At 60.1% G+C, this 16,030-nt stretch overlaps 1 protein-coding gene across 1 annotated transcript; it reads left to right on the plus strand.

Annotated features, from left to right (window-relative positions):
- Window positions 1-8,943: 8,943 nt before the first annotated feature.
- Window positions 8,944-14,335, plus strand: SLC25A47 (solute carrier family 25 member 47). Its single transcript, XM_059183126.1, has 6 exons — window positions 8,944-9,081; window positions 10,904-10,947; window positions 11,250-11,321; window positions 12,032-12,214; window positions 12,884-13,196; window positions 13,477-14,335. Exons 1-6 carry the CDS (start codon window positions 9,054-9,056, stop codon window positions 13,755-13,757), a joined length of 921 nt encoding a protein of 306 aa, XP_059039109.1. The 5' UTR covers window positions 8,944-9,053; the 3' UTR covers window positions 13,758-14,335.
- Window positions 14,336-16,030: the final 1,695 nt, after the last annotated feature.

A 16,030-nucleotide genomic window follows, 5' to 3' on the forward strand; every position in this document is an offset into this window, starting at 1 on the left:
ATATCACCAGCCTCTGACCTCAAGGAGCCAGAAAAGCAATAACATGGGCCCCAGGAGAAGCCCAGACCCAAGACAGGCAGGAGTTGACGGTGGGGATGCTTGTGTGGCTGGAGGCCTCCAAGGCCTGACAGTTAAGCTATACCCAGGTGACTCACCCCTAGGGACACTTGTCCCTTGGTTGCCAATGCCCCGGGAGGTGGAGCATAAGGCCTGCAGCAGCTACCTCTAGTTTTGGAGGCTTGAGAAGAAAGTCCTGTACCTTAACAGGCAGTAGGACAGAACGCTATGATGGGACAGCTGAGAAGGAAGCTAGGACCATCTGACCTGCTTTATATGTGTGTGTGTGTGTGTGCGCGCGCGCACACACACAAAAGATTTATTTATTTATTTTTAGAGAGAATAAACAAGCACGGGGAGGGGCAGAAGGAGAGGGAGAGAATCTCAAGCAGGCTCCGACTCCCCCTGAGTGTAGAGTCCCACAGGGGGGTTCCCTCTCATGACCGGAGCCAAAACCAAGAGCCGGATGCTTACCCAACTGTACCACCCAGGCACCCTGCTTCACATATATATTTTCATCTACATATTTAAATTATATTATATTTGTATATATTTATATGTAAATATATTTGTATATATAAATATATGTGTATATATACATATATATATTTTTTTAAAGATTTTATTTGTTTGACAGAGAGAGAGCGCACAAGTAGGCAGGCAGAGGGAGAGGGAGAAGAAGGCTCTCCACTGAGCAGAGAGCCTCATGTCAGGCTGGATCCCAGGACCCTGGGATCATGACCTGAGCCAAAGGCCGCTGCTTAACCCACTGAGCCACCCAGTTGTCCCTTTTTTTTTTTTTTTTTTTTTTTAAGAGAATGCATGTGCCTTGCAGTTAATGTCGCGCTTGGGGCAGGTACAGGTAGTATGAGCCTGGACTCCCTGGGAGTCATCAGCCTGACCTCCAGAGACTGGTGGCAGTTCAGGAGAGACCAGAAACGGAAAACAAGGAAGTCACGGCCAAGTAAATGAGTGCGCAATGCCTGTATTTTGAAACCTGTATTATGACATCAGCAGTCGGGTTTTGTGTCTGTTTCGTTTCCTGAAGGTAAAATTAGAGCACAGAATGTGGTGGTTCAAACCCCTCACCTTCCCTAGCTCCCCAGGCCCCACCTCTGTTCTTGGGGAGGCCACCTGGCAGGGTTCTTCTCAGGCCCCAGACTTTAGGGGGCAGGAGGGGCTCAAGGCCAGAGCAGTGGCAGGACAACAAAGGAGGGAGGGAGTGTGACGACTGTGACAGGGGACTAGGGATTAAGCCAGGTCACTGAAAAGTGCAGTGCGTGGTGCAAGTTTTTACATTGTACGGCTTTTTTTTTTTTTAAGATTTTATTTATTTATTTGACAGATGGAGATCACAGGTAGGCAGAGAGGCAGGCAGAGAGAGAGGAGGAAGCAGGCTCCCTGCTGAGCAGAGATCCTGATGTGGAACTTGATCCCAGGACCCTGAGATCATGACCTGAGCCAAAGGCAGAGGCTTTAACCCAATGAGCCACCCAGGTGCCCTACTTTGTACGGCTTTTATAATTTCTTACACAAGATGGGTCCCGTGTGGAAGAAGTAGAAACACCAGCCAGAATAGAGATGAAGAAAACTCACCTCTGTTTCTCGCCTCCCGGGAGTCACTTGGATTCAGTGGCCGGAGGCTGGGTTTTTTTTTTTTTTTTTTAAAGATTTTATTTATTTATCAGAGAGAGATGGGGGGAGAGAGCAAGCACAGGCAGACAGAATGGCAGGCAGAGGCAGAGGGAGAAGCAGGCTCCCCGCCGAGCAAGGGCCCGATGTGGGACTCTATCCCAGGAGGCTGGGATCATGACCTGAGCCGAAGGCAGCTGCTTAACCAACTGAGCCACCCAGGCGTCCCCGGAGGCTGTTTTGACCCTGGTGAGGTGGGGATGAGGAGGTCAGGGCTGTCAACTGACTCCCCACTCACTTGGGATAGAACCTAGGTTCAGTGCCTCCAAGCCCAAGGTGACCTGGCCGCACACCCATACTCCAAGCCCATCATCACCCCAGTGCTGTTGCACAGGCCGCTTCCTCTGCCTAGGACGCCCTTCCCTTGCCAAGATCGCCTCCAGAGCTCAGGTCCCTGTTCACGCCTCACCTCCTCACAAGGGGCTTGGCTGGCCTCCCCCATCTAGCGCAGACAGCCCTCCGCCCCTCCACACACAGTTTTCAACTCCTAGGGTGACATTAATTTTCTCCTCTCTCCCACTAGAATGGGAGCTCTACCAGGGCAGGGGCCTTCTCTGTCTTCTTTATTAACCCTAAACAAGGCGGGCACACAGCAGGTACTCAATAAATGTACAAGCTGACAGAATCCGAGCCGTGGAAGGTGATGGGCCCTGGGTGGGGGGTGAGGCCAGTGGGAGGCCCCGCGGCCCACAGCCTGAACCTTCTCCGGGGACCTGTGTTCTCTGAAAAAGAAGTGAGGAGTGCTGGGGGTTGGGGGTAATCGCTTTTTCTAACCTGTATTTTTAGAATTAAAAACTTCAGAAACAAAGTTTCTTCCTGCTAGGCTACAGTCGGCCCTGATAAGGAGGCAGAGAGGTGCAGAGAGGGGGACCTACCTCTCCTGGCCCGGGAGGGTCTGTGTGTGTGCACACGTGTCCCTGCAGAGCCAGACCTGTGCACCCCTGCCTGTCGGTTTTGACTCAAGAGCGGGAGTCACAGGGGCACCTGGGTGGCTCAGTTGGTAAAGCATCCGACTCGATCTCAGCTCAGGTCTTGATCTCGGGGTTGTGAGTTCAAGCCCCACATTGGGTTCCATGCTGGGCTTGGCGCCTACATTAAAAAAAAAAAGCAAGGAGTCACGTTGCCATCTCTGGCAGGGCGAGCAGGCAGCTGAGGAGCCAGACCTGGGTGAGGGGAGCGGGACCCTGGCCCATCCTGCTGTGGGGCCCCAGCCACAAGCTCCCCATTCCAGATCTCCGAGATTGGAGTTTCCCAGGATGCTGGCTAAGACACAGCTTCCCAGACCTAAGGAATCAGACTCCGGGAGCAGCGGGTCTGGGTCTCGGAGCCTGAAGGGCCGGGGACTTGATGGGGACACCCAGCCACTGTCCTCCAACTCCGCGGGGCCCAGCGTTCTCTCATTAGGTAGACGTGAAGTGATTGCTGGGATGGAGTCGAGCCCAGAGTCGCTAGCGTGCTGCGTGGGCGTCCAGCATCTTCATGCCATCGGGCGTGTGGCAGCCTTCCGCACGCTTGCCAGTCCGGGTGAGCCCTGGGCCTCTCTTGTGCATGGCACCTTTCCCAGCCTGCTGGGCCTTGGAGAGGTCGAGAGACTGGAGAGAGGGGGTCTCCGGCCAGATGAGGAGATGACCAGAAACACAGGACGGGGACGATATAAAGAGACTCATAGCAAATGCTTCAAGGTTAAAAGCAGAGCAAACAGGGGGCCTGCCTGCGGGTGCCCCCAACCCGGAGGGCCCCAGAGGTGATCCAGTTTGGGCTGGGCCAGCCTGGCGGGACAGAACAGCCGGGCCCGTGGCATCCAGCCACGTGTGGCAGACACTGTGTGCCCGCCGCACATTCAGAGGTCATGAGGCTTGTGGGGCCCCTGGAGCCCACGCTCAGGGCTGGCGCTGGGGCCCGACGCAAGCCGGCCCAGCTCTGCCCCTCCTGGGGTGCCACACTGTCTGGGGGGTGGAGGAGCAGACCATTGTCCCCAGCCGAAGGGCCGTGTAAATGGGCACCCGAGGGCAGTGTGCCCCCACCAGGACCCTGGGCTGGGCGGCCAGGTGAGCTGGAGTTGGCACCCCGGAGGCCGAAGGGGGTGTGACAGCGGGCAGAGCACGATGCGTCCTGAGCCCTGAGGCGTGTTGGGACAGTCATAGACCCGGCGGGCAGGCCCACGGGGAGCACAGGTTTGGGGGGAAGCTCCAGAGACAAGCATAGGATGGGCCACTACCCTCAGCTTCCTGGAATCCAGGAGCGCTGGCGTCTTGCAGGAGTCCTGGAGTCCGAGTCCCCTATTCCAGAACCTTCCGCAGAAAGGCCTTGTGCTACCTCAGCATCCCTCCTCCTCCATGGCTCTCCTCCTGTCATGGTCGCTCAGCCGGGCAGCGTCTTCCTGGGGCAACTGCCCGGGGACCGTCCCTTCCCTCCCCCGGCCAGAATCTCCCCCCTGGCACCTGTCCTGCTGCTTCGGGCTCTGTCCTCTGGATCCCTGTCCTCAGCCCCCTTGGGAGCCGGGCCGTCGGCTTCTATGCCATGTGGCAGGGAGCATGAGGGCTGGTGAGGGGCCAGGTGTGCCTCCGAGGTGTACCCCTCGGGGGGCTTGGGGGTCTCTCTCTCTCCTCTCGTTCACCTGGTCTGTGTTCTTGAAGATTTTCACGTGCTCGCCGGGGCCCCCCCCGTGAGCCTGCCCTCAGGGTCCACGCTGGGAATCACACTGCCCTGCACTCCTGTGGGACCCTCCCTACTTCATGAGCGGCTCCGAAGTGCCCCTTCCTGGAAGCCTCCGTGAAGCCCCAGCGGAGACCGGCTTCTCTCGGCGGCAGGCTGGCCACGCTCACCTGTTCCCATTCCTGCCTCTCCGGGGCGGCCGGAAGACCCGTCCACTCATCCTTCCACACGCCCCTCTTCCAAAGTCCCCTCTCACCGAGCCTGGGCTGGAATATCCGGGTCACCTCCAGGGAATTAGGAATGACCACGTGTCACTTCCGAGACAGTCACTGAGGCATCGTGGCCACCTCCTGCCTCCCCATCTTCGATCTCCAGCTCTGGGGGGGATGTTGGGAGCCACGTCGGGAGTCGTCCTATGGAGAGGCCCAAGGGTCGAGGGCCAGCGGCAGATGCCAGAGACACCCGCCTCCCAAAGGTGGGTGCGTGCTCACTCCCCGCCTCCCTGGGGCCGTGTGGTCTGCGGCCACCCGCAGGGAGTCACAGAGATCCCAGCGGAACACGGCAGGGCCGAGCCCCGAGAGGACGCTCTCGTCTCCTGTCCCGCTTTATAGATGGAGAAACCGTGACTCAGGGCAAGGTGGCTTGCTCCCGGCCACAGAGTGACTGGGTGAGAACCAGGGCTCTTCTGATCTTGGAGCCCCGTTTCCTGGAAATGTCAGGGCTGCTAGTCTCTGGAGCCAGCCTGGGTCCCCATGCCCACTCGGGGGCTCCTGGTCCATGTCCATTGCCCGGAAATCCCACTGCCCTTCCTCGACCTCTCCAAATCCTACCCCAAAGTATATGAAAATGAAAGATAGATCGGGTATCTTTGACTTGGCCGTCTCCCTCCGAGAGTGTACCCCATGGAAACAAGGGAAGACCTCAAAGCTGGCCTGTGGGAGGACTTTCTGTTCTGAGCTGAAAACAAGCCAATTTCTATCAGTCGTGAATTAAATCGTCGCAGTGACATGTGGTGCGCTGACGGCCTGCCAGGCTCGGCTCCCAAGGTTTTCCAGACGCTGACCTCTCAGGACTCCTGAGTCCTGAGTGGTGGAATCCCAGCTTCACAGGTGAGGACCCTGGGGCCTAAGCTCCTGGGTCACACGTGAGGACGGGCAGGACCAGGGCCAAGCCTGGGTCAGCCTCTGTCCCCGCCCCCTGGACGACCCTCGGCCACACCCCAGGACATGCACAGTGGAGAAGTCCTCGGAGCCATGGTGGGCAAGGCGTCCCAGGCACGTCGGTAACAGAAAGAAGCAAATCACAAAATGACAGTGAAAAAGGAAATGTGTGGGGGCGCCTGGGGGTGCAGTTGGTTGAGCGTCTGACCTTGCTTTCGGCTCAGGTCATGATCTCTGGATGGTGAGATCAAACGCAGTGCTGGACTCTGGGCTGGCGTGGAGCCTGCTGAGATTCTCTTTCTCTGCCCTTCCTCCTCCCCAAACAAAGTAAAACAAAAAACAAAACAAAAAAACGACAAAAAAGATAATGTTTATGTTTGCCCGCCTTTGATTAGAAAGCAGGACCCAGACCTGAACTTCGAGCTGTTTGCTTTGTGTGTTCCCTCTCATCAGTCTAGATTAAAAAAAAAAATAGGGGCTCCTGCGTGGCTTAGTTGGTTAAGCGGCTGCCTTCAGCTCAGGTCATGATCCCAGGTCCTGGGATCGAGCCCTGCATCAGTGGAGACCCTGCTTCTCCCTCTTCTCTGCTGCTCTGCCTACTTGTACTCTCTCTCTCTCTGTCAAATAAATAAATAAAATCTTTTAAAAAATTAAAAACAACAACAACAACAAAAATAACTTAGATTTATAGTTTTTCTTATCAAATGTAAAAATTCATTTTGGAATGTGTCTGGTCCCTTGATGGGCAAGTCCGTGCGCCCAGTGGGGCCAGCGCCACCCCCTGTTCCCAGAGCCCTTTGCAGTGGCTCAGGCTGGGTCTTCCTGTGCGATGTCTGCCTCCTCCTGGAAGACCAGCCCCGGGGGTGGGGGGGCCACACTCGGAGGGGTTCTGGTGTTGGCGGAGGAAGGTCTTAAGCTGGCCTTGGTGCTGATCATTATAGCTGCCCGTTGAGAGGAGTGGCCCTGGAAGGTTCCCTTGGACTCTGCCTTCTGCTCTCTGCCCAGCACCCAGAGAGGTAACGCTGTGGGCCCAAGGCCACCCATGCGGGAGAGGCGGAGCCTGGAGCCAAACCCAGGCTGGTGGGGCCCTACCTGAGCTCTCCCCCAGACTGTGTGGACCTCTCCCCAGCCAAGACCCCTGCCTGCCCAGCCACCAACGGCCTCTTTGCCTCCTCCTGTGTCAGCTCAAGCCAAGGATGGGCAGGTGACCCCCCCCGACTCTGGTCATCCATTGGTATTTTCCACTGTCAGTCCACTCACTGCCACCCCATCCATTCATCTGTCCATCCTGCAGTCCCTCTGTCTGTCTGTCCATCCCTCCATCTACCTACCCCTCCCCCACTCTCCCCGCAGCCATCCATCCATCTGTCCGCCCGTCCGTCCACCGGCTTGTTTCCCCCGCCAGCATGCCCCGTGCTGGGTGCTGTGGGCTCAGAGACGGGTCTGGCACGGCCCTCCCTGCCTGAAGCTCACAGCAGGCTGGGAAGCTGCCGCCCCGAAGGGCGAGGTGGCGTGTTTTCTGGGTCGGCTGAGGAGAAGGGTCAAGTTTGGGCACGTTGGTCAGGGAGACGAAGGGCGGGTGATACTTGGCGGCAGTGACGGGGGAAAACACACTTGTCTCCTGTGTCACCGTCTTGGGCCACCCCCCCCCCCCAGCCCACTCATTCCTTGTCTCCTCCCTTCTCTGCCTCTGTCCTTGGCGCTTGCTGCTGTTTTCTGTCTCTGTGCTCCTGTCACCTCATCTCTTGGTGTCTGTCTCCCCAGAATGGAAGAGCCACGAGGCAGCGACTCCTGTCTTGCTGTGGTCTCAGAGTTGGGCTTTGAATGCCAACAGCCCGGGTAGGATGCCTGAGTGGCTGAGCTGGTGAGCCCTCGGCCTTCGGGTCAGGTCTTGATCCCAGGGTCCTGGGATCGAGTCTCGCATCGGGCTCCCTGCTCAGCCCGGAGCCTGCGTGTCCCTCTGCCTGCTGTGTTTGTGCTCTCTCTCTCTCTCTCACTCTTTCAGTCTGATAAATAAATAAAATCTTTGAATGCAAACAGCCTGGATCCCAAGCAATGGTGAGGCTGGGCATCCACACACAACTTGTGTGGATTCCATCCTGCCCTTTGCCCTCTGACATGGCGGGCGCCACTGCCAGCCTGACCCCCTTCACCCTGCAGTGGCCAGGCAGGCAGGGATGGGGCTGTCCCTCCATCAGCACCCAGCCTGTTCAAGGCCGGCCTGCGTCCACCCGTCAGAACACAAGAAAACAGGCAGACACACAGTCCCTGACCCGAGGGCCACCCAGACGAGGTGGTTTGAACCCTGGATCCCTCCACTCTGGTCCTGCCAGCTTTCTGGCCAGCAGGACACTCACTCTGTGTGGCCCTGGGCACGTGCACAGTCTCCTTAAGTCTGAGGGCCCTCGCGGCCACCTCACAGTGTTGCCGTATGGCTCATATGGGAGAATGTGCTGAGCCCCCGAGAGGGCCCACTGGGTGACGGCCATGGGGACCAAGCTCATGGGCATCAGGGCCTGGCCCTCGGCATCAGAGAGGGGCTGGGCATTCCAGAGTGTCTGGCGATCACATCTGGCCCTGCCACCTGCATGGCCTTGGACAAATTCCCTTTCTGGGCCTCAGTGGTTCCATCTGTAAAATGGGGACCATCAGCACCCCCCCACCCCGCCTTCAGGAGCGCCCTGGCTTTGTGAGAGGCCCGGTCAGCAACGTGGCCACATCCCTAGCAGTGGGTCCTGTAGGGCTTGGGGCCCTCAGGGCTTGGTCAGTGCTGAGTGCTGGGGGCTGAGCAGAGGCAGAGCCAGTGGGGCCGGGAGAACAGGAAACAGATGTGGGCGCACACGGACAGCGTGGGGTCAAGGCAGTGTGAAGGGCGTGGAGCAGACACCAGCTGGGACCCATGTTTGCTTGTGGTGGGGAAAGGGGGGGCTCGTGCGGGCTTCCCGGGCTCGCCCCCACTCCCTCCTGCCCACCGGAGCCTCCTGAGGACGGCTGGTCCTTCTCAGGGCAGCCCTAGCTCCGATGGTGTCTGCTGAGTGAGTAGGATGGAGCTCCGAGGGCTGCTGGGGAGGCCCAAAGACCCTTGAAGGCCCGAACTTGGGCTTGGAGGGACAGGGGCACCACAGCCCCATCCTCGGACCTCCCTGGAGGTGTCTGCACCTGGCCCCGGGGCCCAGCCCTGCAGGCAGTGTGGACAGTGAGCCTTGCCACCTCCTGACCCCTGGGTCCCCAGGGCACTGGGACAAGCGTTCTCTGGGGGGGGGGGGGTGTGTGGGAGGGAGTTCAGCTGCCCAGTGCCTGAGTTTGGGCATTGACCCGCGGGCCTCTGCCTTCGAGGCCACTGGTCAGCAGGCTCCCTCTCTTGTCCCTCCCCCAGCCCCGGCTATTTAAGGCCGGCCAGCAGCTGGCGAGTTGGTCGAGGCCACCCCGGTGGCGGCAGACCGCTGTCAGGCAGGCAGACGCAGAGCCTCTCCCAGCACAGCGCTGTCAATGGATTTTGTGGCTGGAGCCATCGGAGGTAATGGACATGGAGGGGCTTGGGGGGGCGGGGGACCAGGAGGCATGGGGAAGTGCTGGGCCTTGGCAGTAGACCCTCCCGTGGCAGTGGAGGTGGGGTGTCAGGGGCTCCGGAAGTGGTTGCGCCCTGGTGTGGGCCAAACGTGCTGGGTGGCGGCACAGGGGGAGGTGAGTCTGCACAGCCGGACCCTCTCAGCCTGCGGCCCTCAGGCGGGGATGGGGGTGCGCAGAGGATGGTCTCAGAGGGAGGCAGGGAGGAGTGGGGGCGGGGAAGGCTCCCAGCTGTGGGAAGGAACCGTGGGGGGGGGCGGGAGGGGGACAGTGAGGATAAACTGGCCTGGATCCGGAAATGCAGACTGCAGGGGGTGGGCCGGGAGGGGGAGAGGCCCTGCGGGAGCCCTGGCCATACCTGCAGGCTGGTGTGTGCGCTGTCCCCGCCTATTGGCTTCCCAAACTATTTTCCCTTCTGGGGAAATGGCTGGTTACAAAAGACAGATCCAGAGAGATAACAGCCCGTTGGGAAACAGGTGGGGGACGGTGTTCCCCCACCCCCGACCCTCCCTCCTGCAGGCTGGAGCCTATTTTGGGCGAGGCACCCTTGGCCTTGTCCTGTCTTGTGAAACAGCAAGGGTACTGGTCGATACTTCTGGGAATGGTGTGGGATGACCTCCTCCCTCAGGTGGGGAGGGCAGTGCTGACCCAGGACAGGCTGGAGCCCCGGGTCTCTGGGGACATTTCTGAGGTGTGACTATGTGCCGGGCCTAAGACCAGCTGCCTCCCTGCACGTTAGCCCCTAAGAAGGGGGCTCAGAGAAGGAAGGGGCTTGACTTGGCGAAGATCGCAAGGCCAAGAATGGCTCTCGAAGACCTGGGTCTTGTCCCTGTGGAGGACAGACATGGTACGCGTGGGACAGCAGCAGAACCACGTGATCGGGGCTGTGATCAATATGTTTAATGGCACAGAGGCAGCCCAGATTCAGGGGTCAGGGAGGGCTCCAGAGAGGAGGTGAAGCTGTGGCAGGGCTTTGACGAGTGAGTAGGAGTTCGGTGGGGTCTCTGCGAGAGTCAAGGAGGATAATTCTAATCAAGTCATTCAGTCAGTCCTTTGATCATTTCCTCACACTCCTTCATTCATTCGTGCACACATATTGAGTCTTGGAATGCCTACTAAATAGGGCAGAGCCCCCAAGTGCCTTGTTCTCAGGTGGCCCTCACCACCCTTTGCCCCCAGGGTATGTAACCTCAGGGCTCTGTGGGTCTCTGGCTTCCCCATGGCAGTGCTGGGGGCTTGGACATTGAGGTTCTGGTGGAAAGAGAAAGGATGGTGGCACCTGGCCCTTGGCAGGGGGAGGGCCCTGGTCTAGAAAGCCTCGCGTCCCACTCTGTTCCACGCAGACTTGTGGTTTCAGGCGTTCCTTCGCAGAGCCCTGGGTGACCTGGGATTCCCTACCTCCTGGCCTTTGTAGGGTCTGTGCCCTTCTTCTGCATACACAGCCCACAGGTGAAGCACAGACAGACCCTTCAAGGCTTGAGGACAAGAGCTGCCTGGCTTGGAGACAGGGCCCGGCAGGTGTCGAAATGCATCCCTGGCTGTTGGAATGAGGCATCGCCGGGCCAAGACAGGGAAGGAGAAATTGCTGGCAGAGTGGCTGAGCCTCAGTTGCCTTCTCTGCATCCGTGTGCTTAGAGCTGATGAGACACAGTGTGGACGGGGAGCGTGTGTCCAGGCTCGGCGGGAGCTGGTCGGGGCTCACCCTACTTCCTTCCATGAGACAAGGTCGGGCTGTTCCTGCTGCTCACCCGGTCCCTCTGATTTCCTTCCAGGTGTCTGCGGTGTTGCTGTGGGCTACCCCCTGGACACGGTGAAGGTATGGCAATGGCCGGCCTCCACCGCCCACCCTAAGGCCCCTGGCTGGGGTCAGGCTGCCTCCCAGTCTCCTGCACCCATCCGGGGCCAGGAGACCTTTCTGGCCAGCTGATCAGACTGGCCGTCCCCATGCTCCTTGGGACTCCGTCGGCCCCTCTTCTCCCCTGTGCGTCAGGGTTCTTGTCTCGCGAAGGCTCCCGGTCCTTGCTCTGCCCGAGGTGCGCCAACACGCCTCTGACAATCAAGGCATTGGCTTGTCCCCTCCCCCAGGCCTACTGACCTTGCTGTCTGCTTCTCTCGCAGGTCAAGATCCAGACAGAGCCCAGGTACAGCGGCATCTGGCACTGCGTCTGGGACACGTATCGCCACGAGCGGGTAGGCCGGGGCCCGAGGTAATGGGCAAGAGGATGCGGCCCCAGGCCTGCCACACCCAGTGAGCCAGCCCTGTCCGAGCTCAGCTGTCACCTTCCAAATGGGAGGGATTGTACCAAGCTGCTGGGTTTCTCTGAGGTTGAGAGCCAAGTGTCCAGCACATAGGAGGTGTCCAAAATGAGGTCCTGCCTTCAAGAGAGGGTCCACGGGTGGCATCTGGGGCCTTGGGGGTCAGGGAGGGACCCCGAGTGTTTGTATTTCTGTCTCCTCCAGGCTGGGCACTCCTTGAACGCCATGGTGGGTGACACTGTTAGTTGTGCCATGTCCAGTTCAGAGCCCAGTCCAGAGGAGGGACTCAGGGATACTTAGCAACGTGAACTTGGGGCTCGATGCGGGCCAGGGGTGAATGGATGAGAAAAGAGCAACCGTAAAGCACGCTATTCAACGGCATCATCATTATCAAATAGCTGTCTTGGTCCAGCCTGGCCATCTGACTCTTCAGTCCCTCACATCACCTGGAGAGTCGGGGGTTACGATTGCCAGTTTAGGTCACAGAGCCTTGGCTGTGAGACGGGCCTGAGGTCCCATGGTCAGGGAGGCCAGGGCAGGGCTGAGACACGGCCCACTCGGCCTGGGCCCCCCGGGGTGGCCCTCTTCCTGGCTGGGCCTCTGGCCTGACCAGAGCCCTCGGGTCCGGTCTGTCTGCCCACCAGGTGTGGGGCTTCTACCGAGGCCTCTCGCTGCCCGTGTGCACCGTGTCCCTGGTCTCGTCCGTGTCTTTTGGCACCTACCGCCACTGCCTGGCACGCATCTGCCGCTTTCGCTATGGCAGCCCTGACGCCAAGCCCGCCAAGACTGACGTCACGCTGTCCGGATTTGCCTCTGGCCTGGTCCGCGTGAGTGGGGTGGGGGGCGGGGCCCCTCAGGACTGCCGGGTCTGGCGAGGCTGAGACAGCCGCCCGGGAGGTCACCCAGCCCCGCAGCGGGGGGAAACCCAGGCTTGGGGCAGGGCAGAGACTGGATGAGGGCTGGGGGTGGTGGGTGGGGGCCCAGCTGATACTCATTAGCTCGGCGACCTTGGGCGACTTTGGGCGTGCCAGGGAGCCTCTCTGAGCTTCTGCCTGCCTCTTCGCCAGTAAGAGGCGCGGTGAAGCTCCAGTAAGGTTCTCAGTAAGGTTCTCAGTGGAGAGCCCCCAGGACGGAGTCAGGTATGAGGACCCACAGAGTGGCAGCCAGTATCGTTAGTAATATGTCACTCACTCATTTCATACGGTACCAAGTACTGTAGTCTTCTGACACGACTTCTGCTAATTACATGGTACACGGATGTGCTTCGCCTGTTAACTACGTGATAGATACTCCACGAACCCGAGTCACAGGCATCTACCCAACACCTCTTGCGTGTCGGGCCGCTCTGAGCCAGAAGCGGAGCTTTGAACCCTATGGCACCGGGCCCGGTGGGCCAGCCCTGGAGGGGCCCCTGGGGACGTTGCCGTGGGGGCACGAAGCCAGCGGGGTGCAGGCAGCGTGGCCAGCGCCTCCTGACCCGCCTCCTTCCACGGCAGGTGTTCCTGACCTCGCCCACAGAGGTGGCCAAGGTCCTCCTACAGACGCAGACGCAGACGCAGCAGCGGCGCCCTTCGGCCTCATGGCCCTCGGCTGCGCCCCCGCTGTGTCCCGCGCCCCCTGCCGGTTCCGGGCCCAAGTACCGAGGGCCACTGCACTGTCTGGCCACGGTGGCCCGCGAGGAGGGGCTGCGGGGTCTCTACAAGGGCAGCTCGGCCCTGCTCTTTCGCGACGGCCACTCCTTCGCCACTTACTTCTTATCTTACACCATCCTCTGTGAGCAGCTCACGCCCGCTGGCCACAGCCAGCCAGGTGAGGGGGCCCGGGGCCTGGCAGGTGGGGTGGGGCCCAGCACAGTGGGCCGTGGAGCTGGGGGAGGTGGTATGGATGCGCTCGGGCCAAACACGGGTGCTGCGGAGCTCCCCCACCGGGGGTTGGGAATGTCCGTGTCCTCCACCCCAGGAGTGGGATAGACCTGTCATGTGGCTTCACATGTCGGGGGCGTGAACCCTGAGCTCCATTCTGGGAACCCCACCCCATGTGTCCGGCCGGCTGGCAGGGTGTTGAGGTGGTCACGGCTCTCTCCCTACAGATGTGTTGGGTGTGCTGGTGGCCGGGGGCTGTGCTGGGGTCCTGGCCTGGGCTGTGGCCACCCCCATGGATGTGATCAAGTCACGCCTACAGGCGGACGGGCAGGGCCAGAGGCGCTACCGTGGCCTTCTGCACTGCGTGGTGACCAGCGTGCGCGAGGAGGGGCCTCGGGTCCTCTTCAAGGGGCTGACGCTCAACTGCTGTCGTGCCTTCCCCGTCAACATGGTGGTCTTTGTTGCCTACGAAGCCGTGCTGCGGCTCATCCGGGGCCTGTCAGTGTAGCCAGTCCCAATGCCCCTGGGGCCAACCCGCCGCAGCTTCCTGAGGTCCTGGGGGCTGGAGGAGGCGCTGGAGAGTCTTGGGGTCTGGGCCCATGGAGCCGCCGCCCAGGACAGCCTGAGCCTCCCTGGAGCCCGAGTTGCTGTGCTTGGGGCTACAGGACCACAGGGAGTCTGAGGGGCCCATCTGCCAGCAGCCTGGGGTTGGTGTGAGGGTCATATGGCCAGGGAGGAGTGGGCCTCTTGGATGAGGACATCCGTCCCATGGAGTCGCTGGAGCACGTCGTCGGAGTTCCAGCTTCCTGGTCACCCCTCCCAGCCGCCCGTGTCTTCGGAGCATCCCTGTGCCTCCATCCAGTCCTCTGCTGTCCCCTGGCCGCCCTGCCCGCGGGGCCCCCACGCAGCTCTCCTTGGCTGTTTGGTGAGCTCTAGGGCACCTGCCCGCGTGCTCCCCACAAGGGGCTGCTCAGAGAGGGCACTGACCAGACGGCCACAGCCAGACCTGCTCCCGCACCCTTGCCCTCTGGGAGATCCCGGAGACTGAGCAGGGAGCTGTTGATAATAAAACGTCTTTGGGCCTGCTCGGTGCTGCTGCTCCGTGGTCTGTGGGGCGGGCGATCTGCTTGTCCTCAGAGGCCCAGCCCTCCGGACCTGTATGGCCAGTGTTCCCACTACGCGGATGGGCACACTGAGGCCAGCACTCTGGCTGGCTCCACTCCCTTGGCCTTCGGGGCGCTGAGCCCAGCCACGGGAGGCCACTCAGCCTTCAGCGTGAGGTTTGCTCTCCTCACTACTCCCACCCCAAACCCACCCCCTTTTGGCCCCTCTGCTGCCTGGATAATTGGCTGTGAGCCACCTTTCCACACGGGCCCGGAGGAGGGGTCAGGGAGGGGGTGGCAGGTCCTACATGGGTCATCACAACAATCGGACACCGTGGAGCAAACAGCTTAGAGAGGGAGCTGGGCCTGCCCACCGTGGCAGGGGTGGGGGCAGACTCGCGCCCGCATTTCTGGAATCCTCCTGTCCGCAATGCAGCTTCCAGTCACGAGGGGCTATCAGGGCTCAGGGCTCTGGTAAAGCCGGCCAACACCTTCCTCGATTATCCTCACTCACAGAACCTAGCCTTGACCATGTCTTTGGACCGAAGGACCTCTTGTGTTCTGGGAACGCTTTCCGGTTCCCCTCCTGTCCCGGTCCGCTTCCGTCATACCGCCCCAAGCATTTGCTTACACCCAGTGCTCTCCGCCACCAACACCCTTTCTCCAGGCATCACCTCCTTCAGGAAGCTCTCCCAGCCCGACCACTGGGCTGCTTTTTAGGCTCCCACGTGGTCCTGGCTCCTTGGTCACTCATCTGCCCTCACCCCACACCCTGCTCGACCCATGTCTGACTCGGACTCTGTCCAGCACAGGGTCTGGAGCACGGTAGGTGCTCACGGTAGGTCCAGCACGGTAGGTCCACACGGTAGGTGTGGAATGAGGAAGTCTGGCCCTGGATTCCAGGAAGTTCATCCGGCTTCGAGTGAAAGATCCTGGCGTTCTAGCCAGGTGCTGGGAAAAGGGTACCTACCAACTGACAAAAGGTCGATAATTCATCAAAACCCTGACCCCACGTCCGCTTCTGGCAAGACCTCTAGTACCCGTTTGCTCTAGCCTGGAAAGAATTACTGGCGGTACTCCAGGCTCTGCAGTCTGTCAGTCACCAGGGGGTAGTGCCGGACGGGGTCACTGAGCCGCCGACCCCACCCCGTTAGCGAATTGGCTTGGCAGGAAGGCCTGGTCGCAGGTCCTCATGCTCTCTAGGTGACAAGGCCCTGTGCAGAGCTGACCCAGCCCCTTCTTTTAGAAATGGAGACGAGAAGGTGGGCCCCGCTGGGTCTTCCCATTAACTGTGGTCACCTTAACTAAGTTCGGGCTGCGCCTGAAATTTCAAGTGTGAGACCAAGGGTAGTGTCCCCAGGGCTCCCACAGTGGACCGGAAAATTGTGCACCTCTGGGAAGGGCCAAGGCGCACAGAACTCCCTGGGAGAGCTCATCTATCAGATGTCCGAGAGCCTCCTTCCTTGTTCTCGTCCTGCACTGTGAGCTCCCTGCTCCCCACCATGCCCTAGCCCCAGCCCCAGCTCAGCTGCAATCCCAGGCTGGCGGAACTCCTCTGGCAGGAGTCCCCACACCATGGGGGCTTCGACCTGACCTCCTGCCAGCAACTGCTGGGCTGTTGCACCTGTCTGTCCTAACCCAGGGGGTCCCCTTAGAACCTGCTTTTTTAGAAAACTGT

This window comes from Mustela lutreola, chromosome 7, assembly GCF_030435805.1.
Source record: "Mustela lutreola isolate mMusLut2 chromosome 7, mMusLut2.pri, whole genome shotgun sequence".
Classification (NCBI taxonomy): Eukaryota; Metazoa; Chordata; class Mammalia; order Carnivora; family Mustelidae; genus Mustela; species Mustela lutreola.